Source organism: Neoarius graeffei, chromosome 8, assembly GCF_027579695.1.
Source record: "Neoarius graeffei isolate fNeoGra1 chromosome 8, fNeoGra1.pri, whole genome shotgun sequence".
NCBI lineage: Eukaryota > Metazoa > Chordata > Actinopteri > Siluriformes > Ariidae > Neoarius > Neoarius graeffei.
This window is the reverse complement of record NC_083576.1, coordinates 45,454,183-45,469,356: the sequence shown is the minus strand read 5'-3', so window position 1 is coordinate 45,469,356 and position 15,174 is coordinate 45,454,183. Positions and strand designations below refer to the sequence as shown.

The window sequence follows — 15,174 nt, the reverse complement described above, 5'->3', positions numbered from 1 at the left end:
AGTTCTGAGTAGCATGCAGTATTTTTGGCCTTCTCAAAGTATTTGGTCCACTTCTGGTGCACCTGCAGGCCCATGAACTCATCATCACTGCAGCTTTCAATGAATTTCTTCAGATTGGCAACCTGGTCAAAACATTTAACGTCATCAATTGGCACCCCCTTCTCTCCAAGGTACTTGATGCAGGCCTCCACATCATTCCACTTTGGTGGCTCACTCATGTCCATCCACATGAATGGTGAGAACTCTTCCATGGGAGTCATCCACTTCTCCAGATACTCTAAACATGAACTGTACATGCCGAGCGCATCAGCCATGAACTTGTCACAGCCCCCTTCAAGTCCATCTCTGCGATTTTCGGCCAGCAGTCCCTTAACTTTGAGGGACATGAAATTGTTGTTCTTCCGTTCAAGAAGAATGTTGTGGATGCTGCTCAATATTTTCTTAACCTCCATGATGGAGTTATTCTCCCTTTCCATTTCTTGAATGTGATTGTGGAAGATGGACATGAGTGAGTGCATGTGCCACAAGTATATCTCACTAAATGGGTTTTCAAAAAACGCCTTGATCACCATGGGTGGCTTTTGCTGAGACATAAAGAATGCTTTTAAAGCAGGGAACATCTGTAGCATCCTCTCTGTGCCTGGGAACAGAGAGAGCCACCTTGTCTTGCTGTGTGAAAGCATCCTCCTGTACTCAATGTCAGCAAAATCACAGTACTCTTTGAGGGACTCAGTACGCACGGTGTAAATGTGGAAGTACTGGTATATTTTAAAAATGATATTTTCAAGGTCCACATCAAGTGTGTCTGCCCCGTGATGGACACAATTGTTCAGTATATGCGCTGGGCAACCCACGCCAATCAGTGTTTTGTTTTGCAGCAATCTTTTCAAATTCGCAAATACATTGTTTCCCCCTTCGTCACGCCGGGTTCCACCAAAATTAGTGTTACAATTGTCCCCAGTAAATGCGATGCATTTGGAAGACAAATTGTTCTTTGCCAATGTTTCCATTAGGTAGTTTGCGATGGTGGTTGCTGTCTCATTTGGTGTATCTTTCACTTCAATTAATTTGGTCTGCACACCACCCTTCTTCCAATCAAAGTATTGGATAATTATGGGGAAGATTTTTACTGCACCGTGATTACTCCCGTCAGTACTAACACCACAGAATGGGATATCTTTGAGCACTTCGTGCGCCAATTCGACAGAGTGAGGTGCCAGAACACCGTTAACAATTGCCTCCGTCTTAGTACGGGCACAACTGAACTTTTTGGCCGTGTCAGAATCGGGGAGGGTCTTTTTCAACAATGAACTCGTGCAGTCCATAGACCGATAACTGTTATGATGTTTCACTGTGTGAAATGACCAGGCACCCTCCGCTGCATTCACGGCATCCTCGTTCCCTGGTTTCACAAAGTACTCTGTTATCGACTTTGAGGTACTCTCGCCTCGAACAGCTTTTTTGTGTTTCTCGGTGTCCAGGTGGAATTTTAAATCCCTGGCACCTCCACTGGACACCGAGACATATGTACCTGCTTTGCACACTGTGCACAAAGCTTCCCACTTGTCTCGACCCGGTCTGAAAGCGGGGAACTTCTTTTGTAAGTCGTCTGTAAATGTGCATTTGCGCTTCGGCATGTTGCTGGCGTACTGACAGCCACGCTGTCTTCTGATTATAAAAAGCTGATCGCACTGAAGCGGCTCAGGGATTACGTCACACGCAGCACCGTGCGCAGTGCCCTAGTGCCGGTCAATTTAATGGTCCAATGAAAGGTAATAAAAAACAGGACATTTCCCCACTTTCTAAAAAAAAAAAACCCGGACGCCCCGGACAGGACGTGAAAAACGGACATGTCCGGGGAAAACCGGACGTTTGGTCACCCTAGCTAACCACTACACCACCGTGCTGCCTCTATGTCGGTTAGTTTATGTGTAACCTGCGTTTTACCCATTAGCACCCACTGTGATTTTTTACTCAACTTGTGTGGACTCATGTAATAATGAGAACATTATTTTCTGTTTGTGACAGAAACAGCAATGATCTGCAATGGCAACTTATCTGTCTTATTGAAAAACAAATGAACCAAACTGGAAATGTCAGGCACACCCAGGAGCAGGAGATGGATGAAGCAGATTTATTCACAAGAGTAAAACACAACACTAACATGATAATCAAGGCACTGGGGTCACAGAGTGGTAAAGCAGGCTGAGCAACATGGCAGGAAAATAGCAAACAATGCACAATGAGCACAATGCTCAAGTTTTCAAAAAGGCGCACTCTCCAGAAGGTGTAATCTGGAAATACAACTCAGGCTTTTAACAAGAACTAATTACCAAAATAAACTCAGATCAAGTATGCATAATCAGGAGCATGTGATCAGTGCAGGGGCTGTTGGGAAATGGAGTTCATCGCTGGATACTGTATAAGATGTGCTTTTTAGGAAGCTGGAAGTCCTGCCAGCTCAGGTGTGATAATAAAACTTATTTAGGTGAGCATCTGTCTGAATTTTAAAGATCCAAAGAGAATGTTGTCAGTGTGGCATCAGACATTTACCAATGGGATTCTTCAATATATTTCAAAGGTAAGACTGCATTATATAAAATATAAACACTCATTTTTGACAGTTGGACATAATACAATGAATTCAACTTACCAACTCACATAATACATGTAACATTTGGACAGACGAAATTCAAACATACTTGTTGGCTTGTTATTTGACCTTTTCATAAAAGCTTTACAACAGTTTGGTAGCTGCCTGGATTTTGTAAACATTTATCCTTTCTGATTGGTTGATAGTGCTCTATCAAGTCGGGAGCGAGGTCAAAGTTCACTGACTCAAATGACTCATTAAAATGGACAGACATCAAGTAGAATTTGTTAGTAAAGACTTCCAAAATGCATTGATTAGCTCCTTGCCCCAGTTATATGAAACATACCGAATTCCCTGATCCCCGCCATGAGGCCCACAGTCTGCTCAGCAAGCTCAGCCCCCACAACGACACTGAATCCTACCTCTATGTCTTCAAACAGACCGCACTATGGAAGAACTGAGCCAAAGATGAATGGGCCCAGATCCTGGTGGCCCTGCTAACAGGAAAACCTCAATGGTCCTATCAATCTCCACCCCAACATTGACCAAAGACTACCAACTCCTCAAGGAGGAAATACTGGCCTGGTGCGGTCTGTCTCCTTGTCAGATGGCAGTCACCTTCCATCACTGGAGCTATAACCCTAGCCTCATCCCCAGGAGCCAGCTGGATGCCCTGCTCTGCATCACCATGCGGTGACTCCAGCCTGACCTTCTTTCAACAGCCCAAGTCATGGAACAGGTGGCTTTTCCTCCAGAAGAGGCTTGGGCCATAGGTTTAAAAGCTCCAAGCAATCCACCCAAGAAGGTGGAGGCTTTAGAATGTTCCCTCGCTACCCTGGAAGTCAGTCGTCCTGCTACAACAAAGAGTACCTGGACACGAGGCAACACTCTCCATGACTGACCTGTCTCGATGCTTCCCAGGCACCACCCAAGCCCCCACTGGCACAACCTATGCCCACTGACCCTGAACTATTATCCAGAACATTGGCCAGGAAGCCCTGGCTAGTCGGTTGTGCTGTTCACACACCTCTAGGCACCCAAGTTCCCTGAATTACAGTGTGGCTAGATGGGCAGCTAGTGAAGGCCCTTCTGGGTTCACAAAGCACCGTTGTGGTCATCTGCTCCTCGGCCCTCCTGACACCCATGACCCCATGTGGTATAGTCAAGGCTAAACAGATCCATCAGCTAAGAGTGGTATTAGAAGAGCTCTGGAAGGCTGGGTTGACCACAACCCTTCTTCCCTTTCCCTCACTTCCCCCAAAAATCCATAAAAGAACACTTTATTTTTTCTCACACTCCTGAGTTTGGTGTCTGTGTTCTGCCCATCATGGCTACAAGTTGCCACAAGAGTAAAAAGAGTTTGTTTTTATTTAGCTAGTGAATTAGACCTGGTGCACGGCCCCAAACTATAAATCTACTATAGAATTCTATCTATTCTGGTGAAAAACACCAATTATAGCCTGTAATATATGCAGTAAGAATTGTCAGGATAAAGATTGCACAAGACACAAAAAGAGAGAGAGGGAGTGAGAAAGAGTTTCATACTCTTTGAAGACCATAATTCCATCCATCTTCCTCTCCTCCCGATGAAAATCTTCTTCGTGGAATACGTAAAGCTGTGTGAGAGAGAGAGTCAACGTTAAATGACCAGAGGATAGATGCAAGGAGCTAAAACAGAATTGCTTTTAAGTGACTTCAGTGAAGCAGATTGTGCTTGTACATGAGATAAAACTAGCTACTGCAGTCCTCGAAAAAAAATCTCCCCAGCCTTACTTGCCCAATAGGCAAGCAGCACCCAAAACATACTTGCCTGAAAAATAATTCCACTTTCCCAGAGCTTTATTTTATTTTGGAGAGGACAGAATGCAGTTGATTTTTTTAATATAGGTGAAGCAGCATTATTATTATCATAAATTCACAAAACCATAACACCAAAATATGCAGACACATTCAGAAAGAAAAGTTCTAGTAGTAGAGGAATTAATAATTTAGGGTATATTAAGCTGTAGAGTTTTGAAAGCGTATAATAATAATGCTGGAGCTTTGTTTCTGTTATCAAAAGAACACAGTCCTGTGCAAAATGTCACCATGGAACCAGAGTGTAGAAATGAACCTACAGTTCAAGAGTTCTACACATGCACACTGAATTTTACAACATCTGCACACATGTGAAATGGAAATAAATCGACTAAGGCAGGAAAAACTACAACCCCAAATCCAAAAAAGTTGGGACACTGTGTGCAACATAAATAAAAACAGAACGTGAAGATTTGCAATATCATGGAAACCCTATATTTCATTGAAAATAGTACAAAAACAACATATCAAACGTTGAAACTGATACATTTTATTGCTTTTTGAAAAATATATGCTCATTTTGAATTTGATGTCAGCAACACATTTCCAAAAAGTTGGGACAGGGGCAACAAAAGACTGAAAAAGCTGTGTAATGCTTAAAAAAAATTTGGTTAATTGGCAACAGGTCATTAACATGATTGGGTATAAAAAGAGCATCCCAGAGAAACGGAGTCTCTCAGAAGTAAAGATGGGGAGGGGTTCACCACTCTGTGAAAGACTGCGTGGGCAAACAGTGCAATAATTTAAGAATAATGTTCCTCAATGTAAAATTGCAAATAATTTGGGGATCACATCATCTATGGTACACAATATCATTAAAATATTCAGAGAACCTGGAGAAATCTCTGTATGCAAGAGACAAGGCTGAAAACTGACATTGGATGTCTGTGATCTTCAGGCCCCCAGGCAACACTGCATTAAAAGCAGATGTCTGTCGTGGAAATCACTGTATGGGCTCAGGAACACTTCAGAAAATCATCATCTGTAAAAACAGTTCATTATGGCATCCACAAATGCAAGTTAAAACCATATATAAACAATATCCAGAAACACCGCCACCTTTTCTGGGCCCAAGCTCTTTTACGATGGACTGAGGCAAAGTGGAAAATTGTCCCAAGGTCTGACGAATCAAAAGTAGAAATTATTTTTAGAAATCATGGACACCATGTCCTCCAGGCTAAAGAGGAGAGGGATCATCCAGCTTGTTATCAGTGCACAGTTTAAAAGCCAGTATATGTGATGGTATGAGAGTGCATTAGTGCACATGACATGGGTAGCTTGTACATCTGGGAAGGCATCATTAATGCTGAATGATATATACATGTTTCAGAGCAATATGCCGCCATCCAGACAAAAACATTTTCTGGGAAGGTCTTCCTTCTTTCAGCAAGACAATGCCAAACCGCTTTCTACACATATTAAAACCGCATGGCTCTGTAGTAAGAGTCCAGGCACTAAACTGGCCTGTCTGCAGTCCAGACTTGCCTCCCATTTAAAACATTTGGCACATTATGAAGCGCAAAATATGACAAAGGAGACCCTGAACTGTTGAGCAACTGAAATTGTATATCAGGCAAGAATGGGACAACATTTCAATTTCAAAACTATAGCAATTGGTCTCCTTAGTTAGCAAAAGTTTACAGAGTGTTGTTAAAAGTAGAGGTGATGCAACACAGTGGTAAACATGCCCCTGTCCCAACTTTTTTGAAACGTGTTGCTGAAATCAAATTCAAAATGAGCATATATTTTTCAAAAAACAAAGTTTCTCAGTTTCAACATTTGATATTTTGTCTTTGTACTATTTTCAATGAAATATAGGGTTTCCATGATATTTCAAATCTTCACATTCTGTTTTTATTTACAGTTTACACAGCGTCCCAACGTTTTTGGAATTGGGGGTGTATTTTGGATAAAATTGTTATTGTCCGTTACACACTTATCAACATGTGTGATTCAACTGTGCCTTTGAATCAAGAATAAATGAAAAGGGAACTAAATATTAACCGTTTATTGAAATTATTATTACAAGAATTATTATAGTTACTATACAACTACAGCTACAACTGGAATGTGTGGATTCTGTTAGTGTTCATAATTATTGTACCATCCACTATTAGATAAAATTAAAATAAAATCTTACAATATTGTTTGAAAGTCTAGAGCAATATATTTTGTTATTTTACAAATAATAGCACTTCAGATATTGTTTTAACAATAATAAGCATCACTGTATGAATAATAGAGTGCAGATAGCTGTGTAATTACATGTCCTTGGGGTTGCTGAGACATGGACAAGTGGGAATAAGATCTAGCCCACAGTTCAAGTTAAAGCCCTTTGAGAGTAAATGCTTTGGCTTTCACAACATTTTGTTCCCAAAAGCTGATGTCGGGAAAAAGCCTTTACACAAAGAAAGTTTTCTTGCTTCTGTAGTTTTTTAAAACTGTTCTTCCGTGTCAGGACTTTTTGGGAAAAAGAAGGTATATTCCAACATGTTACTAATGCTAATGCTAGGCCACAAATCTGCACTGTCACTCCAGTCGTTTCAAGGAATTTTGCACGGATCAGAATTGCTAATAAACTAATTTTCATGTATATCTATCCTTTGCTTCTTTCTGACTAAGATTGTCCAAGTAATCCGGTAGTAGCACTTTTTTAGCTGTAGTTTTCTTTGACAACAGCAACAGACGCCGGACATCTCCACTTGGGTTCAGTATGTGAACAGCCAATCAGCAGGTCCCGTATGTGTTTACGATTTTTATGTCATGATTTACAACCAGTGGGAGACACCCTTTGTCGGCTGTCCACCAATCATAGGCTCCCATGCCACAATGGCGGTATGTTGATACATATTTAGAAAATAAAAATTATATCATTATGAAATATATGAAACCAGCAAAAACAAGGTAAAAATTGTAATATACATACATACATACATACATACACACACACACTGGTTAGAGGTAAGGAACATTGTACAGTGATATCGTATATTATTAACTCCAATTTTGATATAAATGTTCCAAATCTGACACCTGCCCGCTTCAACTGCACTGCTGGTACATGACCAGACCCTCCAGGATTTCGCGATGTTGCGATTTGCAACTTCAACCAATCCCCATGAATTCAGGGCGGTGTTGCAATTATATCTGATCACCGCAACCTTCCCGCAAATTTGACCAATCGTTGGCGTCGTCTTGAGGTGACGTCGACAAACTACCTTCCGCCTTACTTCCGTGTATACGTTCAAGAGAAGCAGCATGTGCGAGTCAGTGTTTATATAGGCTTAAATTCTGTTACTGAAAGTGTGTTATGTTTACAGTGAAGGACTGTGTGCACTTTACATTATTTTTTTTACTTAATACAAGAAATTAATGGATGCCAACATTTTTGCCAAAATGGTGTTTTATTTTCCATTGTTTAGGCAGCTTCAGCATCATACTGTGAGATTCTGTTCAAATTGTTTTTTTTCTTCTAAGAAGCCTGAGCCATTTACTTTATTAGTTTATAATTATTGTTTAATTTAGTCTTCAGGAGAGACTGCCTGCACACAGTACTAGTATTAATAGTTTTTTTTTCTTACATGAAAGCTGAGGCATTTATATTATATTTTAAGGTAACTTCATGTTGTGCTGTGAGGTTCTGTGCACTTTAACTTTTGAACCAACAGGTGCATTTGGATAAGTAAAGCCTATTTTTCTGCATTTTTGTAGTCCTAGTAATCTTTTATATTGGTAAAGTTGTTTATAGGACCATTTCTCAGTGTCTGTTTTTTTAATCAATAGTTTTTCAGTAATAACTTAATATTTAACATATCACTCAATTTTAAATCACAAAAAGAGAAAATTGCAACAATTACTCGCAACTTTCACTTCCTCCCGCAATGTAATCGCAACAAAAACCTAAAAAACATCACAACTTTCATCGCAATTTTTTGGAACCCCCCTCCGCAACATCAGACATTTTAGCCTGCAACAATCACAAAAAAGGCCCGTGAAATCCTGGGGGGACTGCATGATGTCCTCGACCCTCGTCGTCCTTAGCCAGTTGCTATAATTACGTCATTACATGGACCTCTCTGAACCGAGCTTTTCTTGTACACTTGAATACACGCATACTTCGATGAATTATAACCAAAAACAAGGAAATTTGAATGATTTCCTCAAAATATTTTTATACTTGCATATATTGTTTTGATGAATAAAACTTTTCAATGCATTTCCCGTGAAATGAGATGAGCTACTTGAGACTGGTTCCCTGCTCTCTTAGCACCTGTGTTGCTTAGGTTGCCAGCACTAACTTTTGTCATTCGATCGGACGATTACCAGTAAAGTTTTACTCGTCCTTGCATAGACTTTAGTCATCTGGGACGATCAGACATGAGTTTTTTCGAGCATTGTACTGTGTATCATTATACCCCACATTTAAATTTGAGCTGATTTCAAAGCAAGCAAACAACACCATAACACTATCTGCAAATAATTAAAACAGTATAATATCTTTACAGTATAAAAATCTGTATCCTTTGAGCTTTGTACACTGCTGGTGAAGATCAAAGTGAGCCACTGTTCAAAAATGTTTGACATTTTTGATACTGCAACTTCTATTCACATTTCCCTGGCTTTTTCAGATTTAAAGTCAATTTCTGGAGAGTTTGTTGATACAAATGGGCCCAATACACACGCAACAGATATGTTTCCATTGTAAACAGTCTTTTAACCTTCATCCTACCAAGTGGGGTCCATCTGGACCCTGCACCTATATATTTGTTTGCCATTTTAAAAATATGTGACATACTGCCTCACTGTTTTATGAATTTGTCGGAATTTATGTCTTAATTAAAACACTAAAGCACCAGAAGATCAGCTTTTTGCATTGTGAAGGTATAATTAATTTGTTACTGGGGTCCAACTGGACCCCAAAGTAAAATTTATCTGTCTTTCATTTTATAATTGAATAGCACACTGAAAGTTAACTTCTTTTTGGTTGTTTCAGATTCATAATGGCTAACAGACAAAGACAAGCTAGATACACAGCAGCAGAGGCCTTAAGGCAGATTCTGAACACAAACAATGACTCTGAGGACAGTGAATTTAGTGACTTATCGGGATCCGAGGCAAATCACATCTCTGAAGCCTCAGATCTAAGTGACACTGAAGTAGTAGTTCAGCAGCAAGTACATGCAGATGAAAACAGACCCATTGATCAAAATCCAGAAGAAATAGGGAACCATGGTGCTGCAGCTGCTCCAAACAGAGGCCCTGGAAGAGGCCGAGGGCGTGGTAGAGGCCGCGGTAGAGGCCGTGGCTGTGGTAGAGGGCAAGAATGAGGTAGGGGACAAGCCCAGCCACAAGGGGATGCTGAAGGGGAACATCCAGATGACGAACCTGCTCAAGTTGCTCATCCATTGGATCAAAACCAACAGAATAACCAGCAAGGTGTACTACAAGGAAGAAATGGGACTGTATGGCAACAGGCACCTCCTCCAGGTGGACGTCGACAGGCTCAAGACATCATTAGGAACCGACCTGGTGTCACTAATGAAGCTGAATGTGCAAGTATTGAAGAGGCCTTTCTTTTGTATATGATACCTGAGATGATTGATATTGTAGTTCGTGAGACAAACAGATATGCCAGAAGATGGATTCAAGAATGGAATGAAGCACACCAAGAAAATCAAAGAGGAGAATGGAAGCTCCTTGATGATACTGAGATGAAAGCCTTCCTGGATCTTTGCAAACTAGCAGGGGTTCAAAAATCCAGCAAAGAACCAGTGGCAGCTTTATGGCCGGAAACCGAAGGAAGACCACTGTTCATAGCTATGATTCCAGGGGGAGGTTTACTGACATTTTGAAATTCTTCAGGTTTGATGACAAAGCCACACGTGAAGCCAGATAAGCTACTGACAAACTTATAATACCGCAGAGAAGATGGGAAGTACAGTAACATGTTCCATAATCAAACTACCAATGATTGCTGTATTCAGTTTTGCCTTAATATAAAACTTACAAGGCATTCCTTCTTGGGGTCCGTGTGGACCCCACTACTGCAATAAGCACAGGCTGCAAAACAAAAGCCCTAAATTATTTTACAATTACTTTTTTATTTTAAATTCTATAAGAAAAGGTTTAAGTTGTAATCCAGAATGTTTTAAAGCTGCATGAGCTGCAAAAATCATGTATATAATGCCAATTTTTTTTGTGGCACTATAATTTGCTACGTGTATGCTAGTTATTGCAATATTATTGCAATGTTATTGCAGGGCGGCGCGGTGGTGTAGTGGTTAGCGCTGTTGCCTCACAGCAAGAAGGTCCGGGTTTGAGCCCCGTGGCCGGCAAAGGCCTTTCTGTGCGGAGTTTGCATGTTCTCCCCGTGTCCGCGTGGGTTTCCTCCGGGTGCTCCGGTTTCCCCCACAGTCCAAAGACATGCAGGTTAGGTTAACTGGTGACTCTAAATTGACCGTAGGTGTGAATGTGAGTGTGAATGGTTGTCTGTGTCTATGTGTCAGCCCTGTGATGACCTGGCGACTTGTCCAGGGTGTACCCCGCCTTTCGCCCGTAGTCAGCTGGGATAGGCTCCAGCTTGCCTGCGACCCTGTAGAACAGGATAAAGCGGCTAGAGATAATGAGATGAGATGAGATGTTCTTGCATTTATAATACATCATTGATATTAAGCAGTAGTGGATTTTGTTCTTCAATAAAGTTATGTCTGTTTCCTGCATTGAATTGGTTCTTACTGCACTGATTTCAAGGTATTCTCTCCTGGGGTCCATACAGACCCCGCCTGGTAGTTTGTGTATGTAAAATTGGCTGGTAGGATGAAGGTTAACTTATCTACATGGTGCTGGTTCCTGGTAGATTAATAGCACAACCCCGATTCCAAAAAAGTTGGGACAAAGTACAAATTGTAAATAAAAATGGAATGCAATGATGTGGAAGTTTCAAAATTCCATATTTTATTCAGAATAGAACATAGATGACATATCAAATGTTTAAACTGAGAAAATGTATCATTTAAAGAGAAAAATTAGGTGATTTTAAATTTCATGACAACAACACATCTCAAAAAAGTTGGGACAAGGCCATGTTTACCACTGTGAGACATCCCCTTTTCTCTTTACAACAGTCTGTAAATGTCTGGGGACTGAGGAGACAAGTTGCTCAAGTTTAGGAATAGGAATGTTAACCCATTCTTGTCTAATGTTGGATTCTAGTTGCTCAACTGTCTTAGGTCTTTTTTGTCATATCTTCCGTTTTATGATGCGCCAAATGTTTTCTATGGGTGAAAGATCTGGACTGCAGGCTGGCCAGTTCAGTACCCGGACCCTTCTTCTACGCAGCCATGATGCTGTAATTGATGCAGTATGTGGTTTGGCATTGTCATGTTGGAAAATGCAAGGTCTTCCCTGAAAGAGACGTCGTCTGGATGGGAGCATATGTTGCTCTAGAACCTGGATATACCTTTCAACATTGATGGTGTCTTTCCAGATGTGTAAGCTGCCCATGCCACACGCACTAATGCAACCCCATACCATCAGAGATGCAGGCTTCTGAACGGAGCGCTGATAACAACTTGGGTCGTCCTTCTCCTCTTTAGTCCGAATGACACGGCGTCCCTGATTTCCATAAAGAACTTCAAATTTTGATTCGTCTAACCACAGAACAGTTTTCCACTTTGCCACAGTCCATTTTAAATGAGCCTTGGCCCAGAGAAGACGTCTGCGCTTCTGGATCATGTTTAGATATGGCTTCTTCTTTGAACTATAGAGTTTTAGCTGGCAACGGCGGATGGCACGGTGAATTGTGTTCACAGATAATGTTCTCTGGAAATATTCCTGAGCCCATTTTGTGATTTCCAATACAGAAGCATGCTTGTATGTGATGAAGTGCCATCTAAGGGCCCAAAGATCATGGGCACCCAGTATGGTTTTCCAGCCTTGACCCTTACACACAGAGATTCTTCCAGATTCTCTGAATCTTTTGATGATATTATGCACTGTAGATGATGATATGTTCAAGCTCTTTGCAATTTTACACTGTCGAACTCCTTTCTGATATTGCTCCACTATTTGTCAGCGCAGAATTAGGGGGATTAGTGATCCTCTTCCCATCTTTACTTCTGAGAGCCGCTGCCACTCCAAGATGCTCTTTTTATACCCAGTCATGTTAATGACCTATTGCCAGTTGACCTAATGAGTTGCAATTTGGTCCTCCAGCTGTTCCTTTTTGTACCTTTAACTTTTCCAGCCTCTTATTGCCCCTGTCCCAACTTTTTTGAGATGTGTTGCTGTCATGAAATTTCAAATGAGCCAATATTTGGCATGAAATTTCAAAATGTCTCACTTTCGACATTTGATATGTTATCTATGTTCAATTGTGAATACAATATCAGTTTTTGAGATTTGTAAATTATTGCATTCCGTTTTTATTTACAATTTGTACTTTGTCCCAACTTTTTTGGAATCGGGGTTGTATGTACTGTGTGTATGAGCCCCCACTGTAACCCTAGCTGTATAGGCGAGAGGCTGAGGGCTATCGAAATGGAGATCGGCGCCACACCCATATGACTTAAAGAGTTGGTTAGTACTGGGACTAACTGCCTGGGAAGACCAGATTCTGGTGTGAAGGGGACTTTGATGTGTGTCTGTGTGTGGCAAAGTGTGTGCATGTATGGCTGCATGCTCTAAAATCTCAGTTTAAAATGGCTCAACTTGCAGCACGACATGACACTTCACGCTCTAAAATCTTTTTTATTATTTTATTTTTTTTTACATGGTCTACTTGGCACTGGGTAGATTAACAGAGTGTGTGTGTGGCATGGTTCAGTCCAGACATGTCAGAGTTGGAACTGTGTGGATATCTCAAAAGCTGTAGGAGGAGTAGCAGTGCCAAAAAAATGGGTTAATAATAATAATAATAATAAAGTAAACTTAAGAAGAACAAGTGTGCTTTATGCTGATTTGTGTTTAGCAAGCACACTAATAACTCTGCTTACTATTTTCCTCAAGTAGCCATGAGTCCATCAAGTGAATTGTCTGTAAGCTACATAGTGCAGAGACCTGTAAAATTAAAGTCTTTGTCTTAAAAAAAAAAGATATTGACATTGTTGCAACTCTGACATGTCCAGCCTGAACCGGTGTAGTGTGCTTGTATATAGCTTTTGGATAGATGCACCTGTTCTCTCGTTCTTGTCATCTTCCTGTCATTCCCCCCCCCCCCCCAATAAAGAATGAATGGGGCTCATGAATCGAACCGTCCTGCTTGGACATGCTTCATTGGAGACCAACCAAATTTTCATGTGATACCTCAGGCCAGCCCCCTCGACACATACATGCAATTGGTTCTGACCCACACTCATCTTTTCCTTTCTTTTCTCTGATCCTTCCCCCCCCATTCACTTCCATAAATTTTTAGCCCCATTCAAATGAATGTAGTTTCGGGAGGAAAAACTTAGTGTCATGTCACACTGTACACCTCACACTCTAAAATCTCTGTTTTAAATCATGCCACACTCTCTGTTAATCTACCCAGCGCCAAGTAGATCATGTAAAAAAAAAATATATATATATATATAAGAGCATGAAGTGTCATGTTGCACTGCGAGTTAAGCCATTTTAAACCAAGATTTTAGAGCGTGCAGCCACACACACACACACATATTCTCTCTCTCTCTCTCTAAGAGAATCTACCCTGAACCAGCACCATGTAGATCGTTTAAAAAAAAATATATTGCAGCGCAAGGTCTCACATCAGATCCAGTTTCTGTCGGTGACACACTGTTCCAGCTGATCAAGCACAATTGGCATTTACTCTGCGGAAATGCAGTCTAGTTCCAGCTTGTGCTTTCTTTTTAGCATCATTGTGGCATTTATGTGTTACACAATGAGGCATACTTATTTAAAAACTGATAAATTCAGTAAAATACTTGTAAAACTAGCAAAACTACGATGTAAACAGAGAATATAGACAGCGGAGTTGCTCCAAGCGGCCACTACCTGACATCATTGCACACATCAAGCCCATCTGGCATTTTAAAGAAAATTCCTTTTTCTTGAACACTAGTTGGTCTCCAAAAATGAAAGTTTGATTTTTGAAATCTGTGACTACTTTTACTTAAAATAAATTTGAGAATAAATCCGCTAGAGGATCCCTTTAATTCTCACAGACCCTGTTCTGCAACATTTTTATTACATCCAGTGCCTATTTTTTTTCACTTGTGAATCCAAGTGAAGCATAAACTCTGAATAAATGCATTCAATAAACTTTACTTTTAAAATTATAATCTACATACAGTGTATGGTGTTATGTATGTAATGATGTTATGATTCTGCAACCTGTACTTGTATAGTGTTTTATGGCTCATGGAAAACTAGACATAGAAATGCAGAAAAAAGACACAAAGTTTGGCTCTCAACATTCCCCATGAAGACATTATTGATAACAATAAAACATGCTTTTATGACATATGGAATGTGTGAAGTGTGAATGATGATGGTGTATGAGGACTATTGTAGGTTAAAACGATGGAGTTGAGGCAGGGGCAATATTCTGGGGAAAAAAATCTCCAGGATTCAAGTTGTACAAGAAAAAACTAGGATATTCTTTGAGATCATAAAATCATAAATTTGCACGGAAAAAACCCCCCGAAACACAGAAATTCCAAGATTAAGAAGTCATAAATTTATAAGGAGGGAAAACAAACAAACAAGCAAACAAACAAACAAAC

The 15,174-nt window shown here is 40.5% G+C and overlaps 1 protein-coding gene across 2 annotated transcripts in view; it reads right to left on the bottom strand.

Moving 5' to 3' along the window:
• The window catches only part of ablim3 (actin binding LIM protein family, member 3), a 345,079-nt gene that overhangs the window by 29,083 nt on the left and 300,822 nt on the right, over positions 1-15,174 (bottom strand). For both annotated transcript variants that reach the window (XM_060927674.1, XM_060927673.1), the window contains exon 15: positions 4,139-4,209. In XM_060927674.1, coding sequence (XP_060783657.1) covers positions 4,139-4,209 — 71 coding nt within the window. The remainder of the gene's footprint in view (positions 1-4,138; positions 4,210-15,174) is intronic.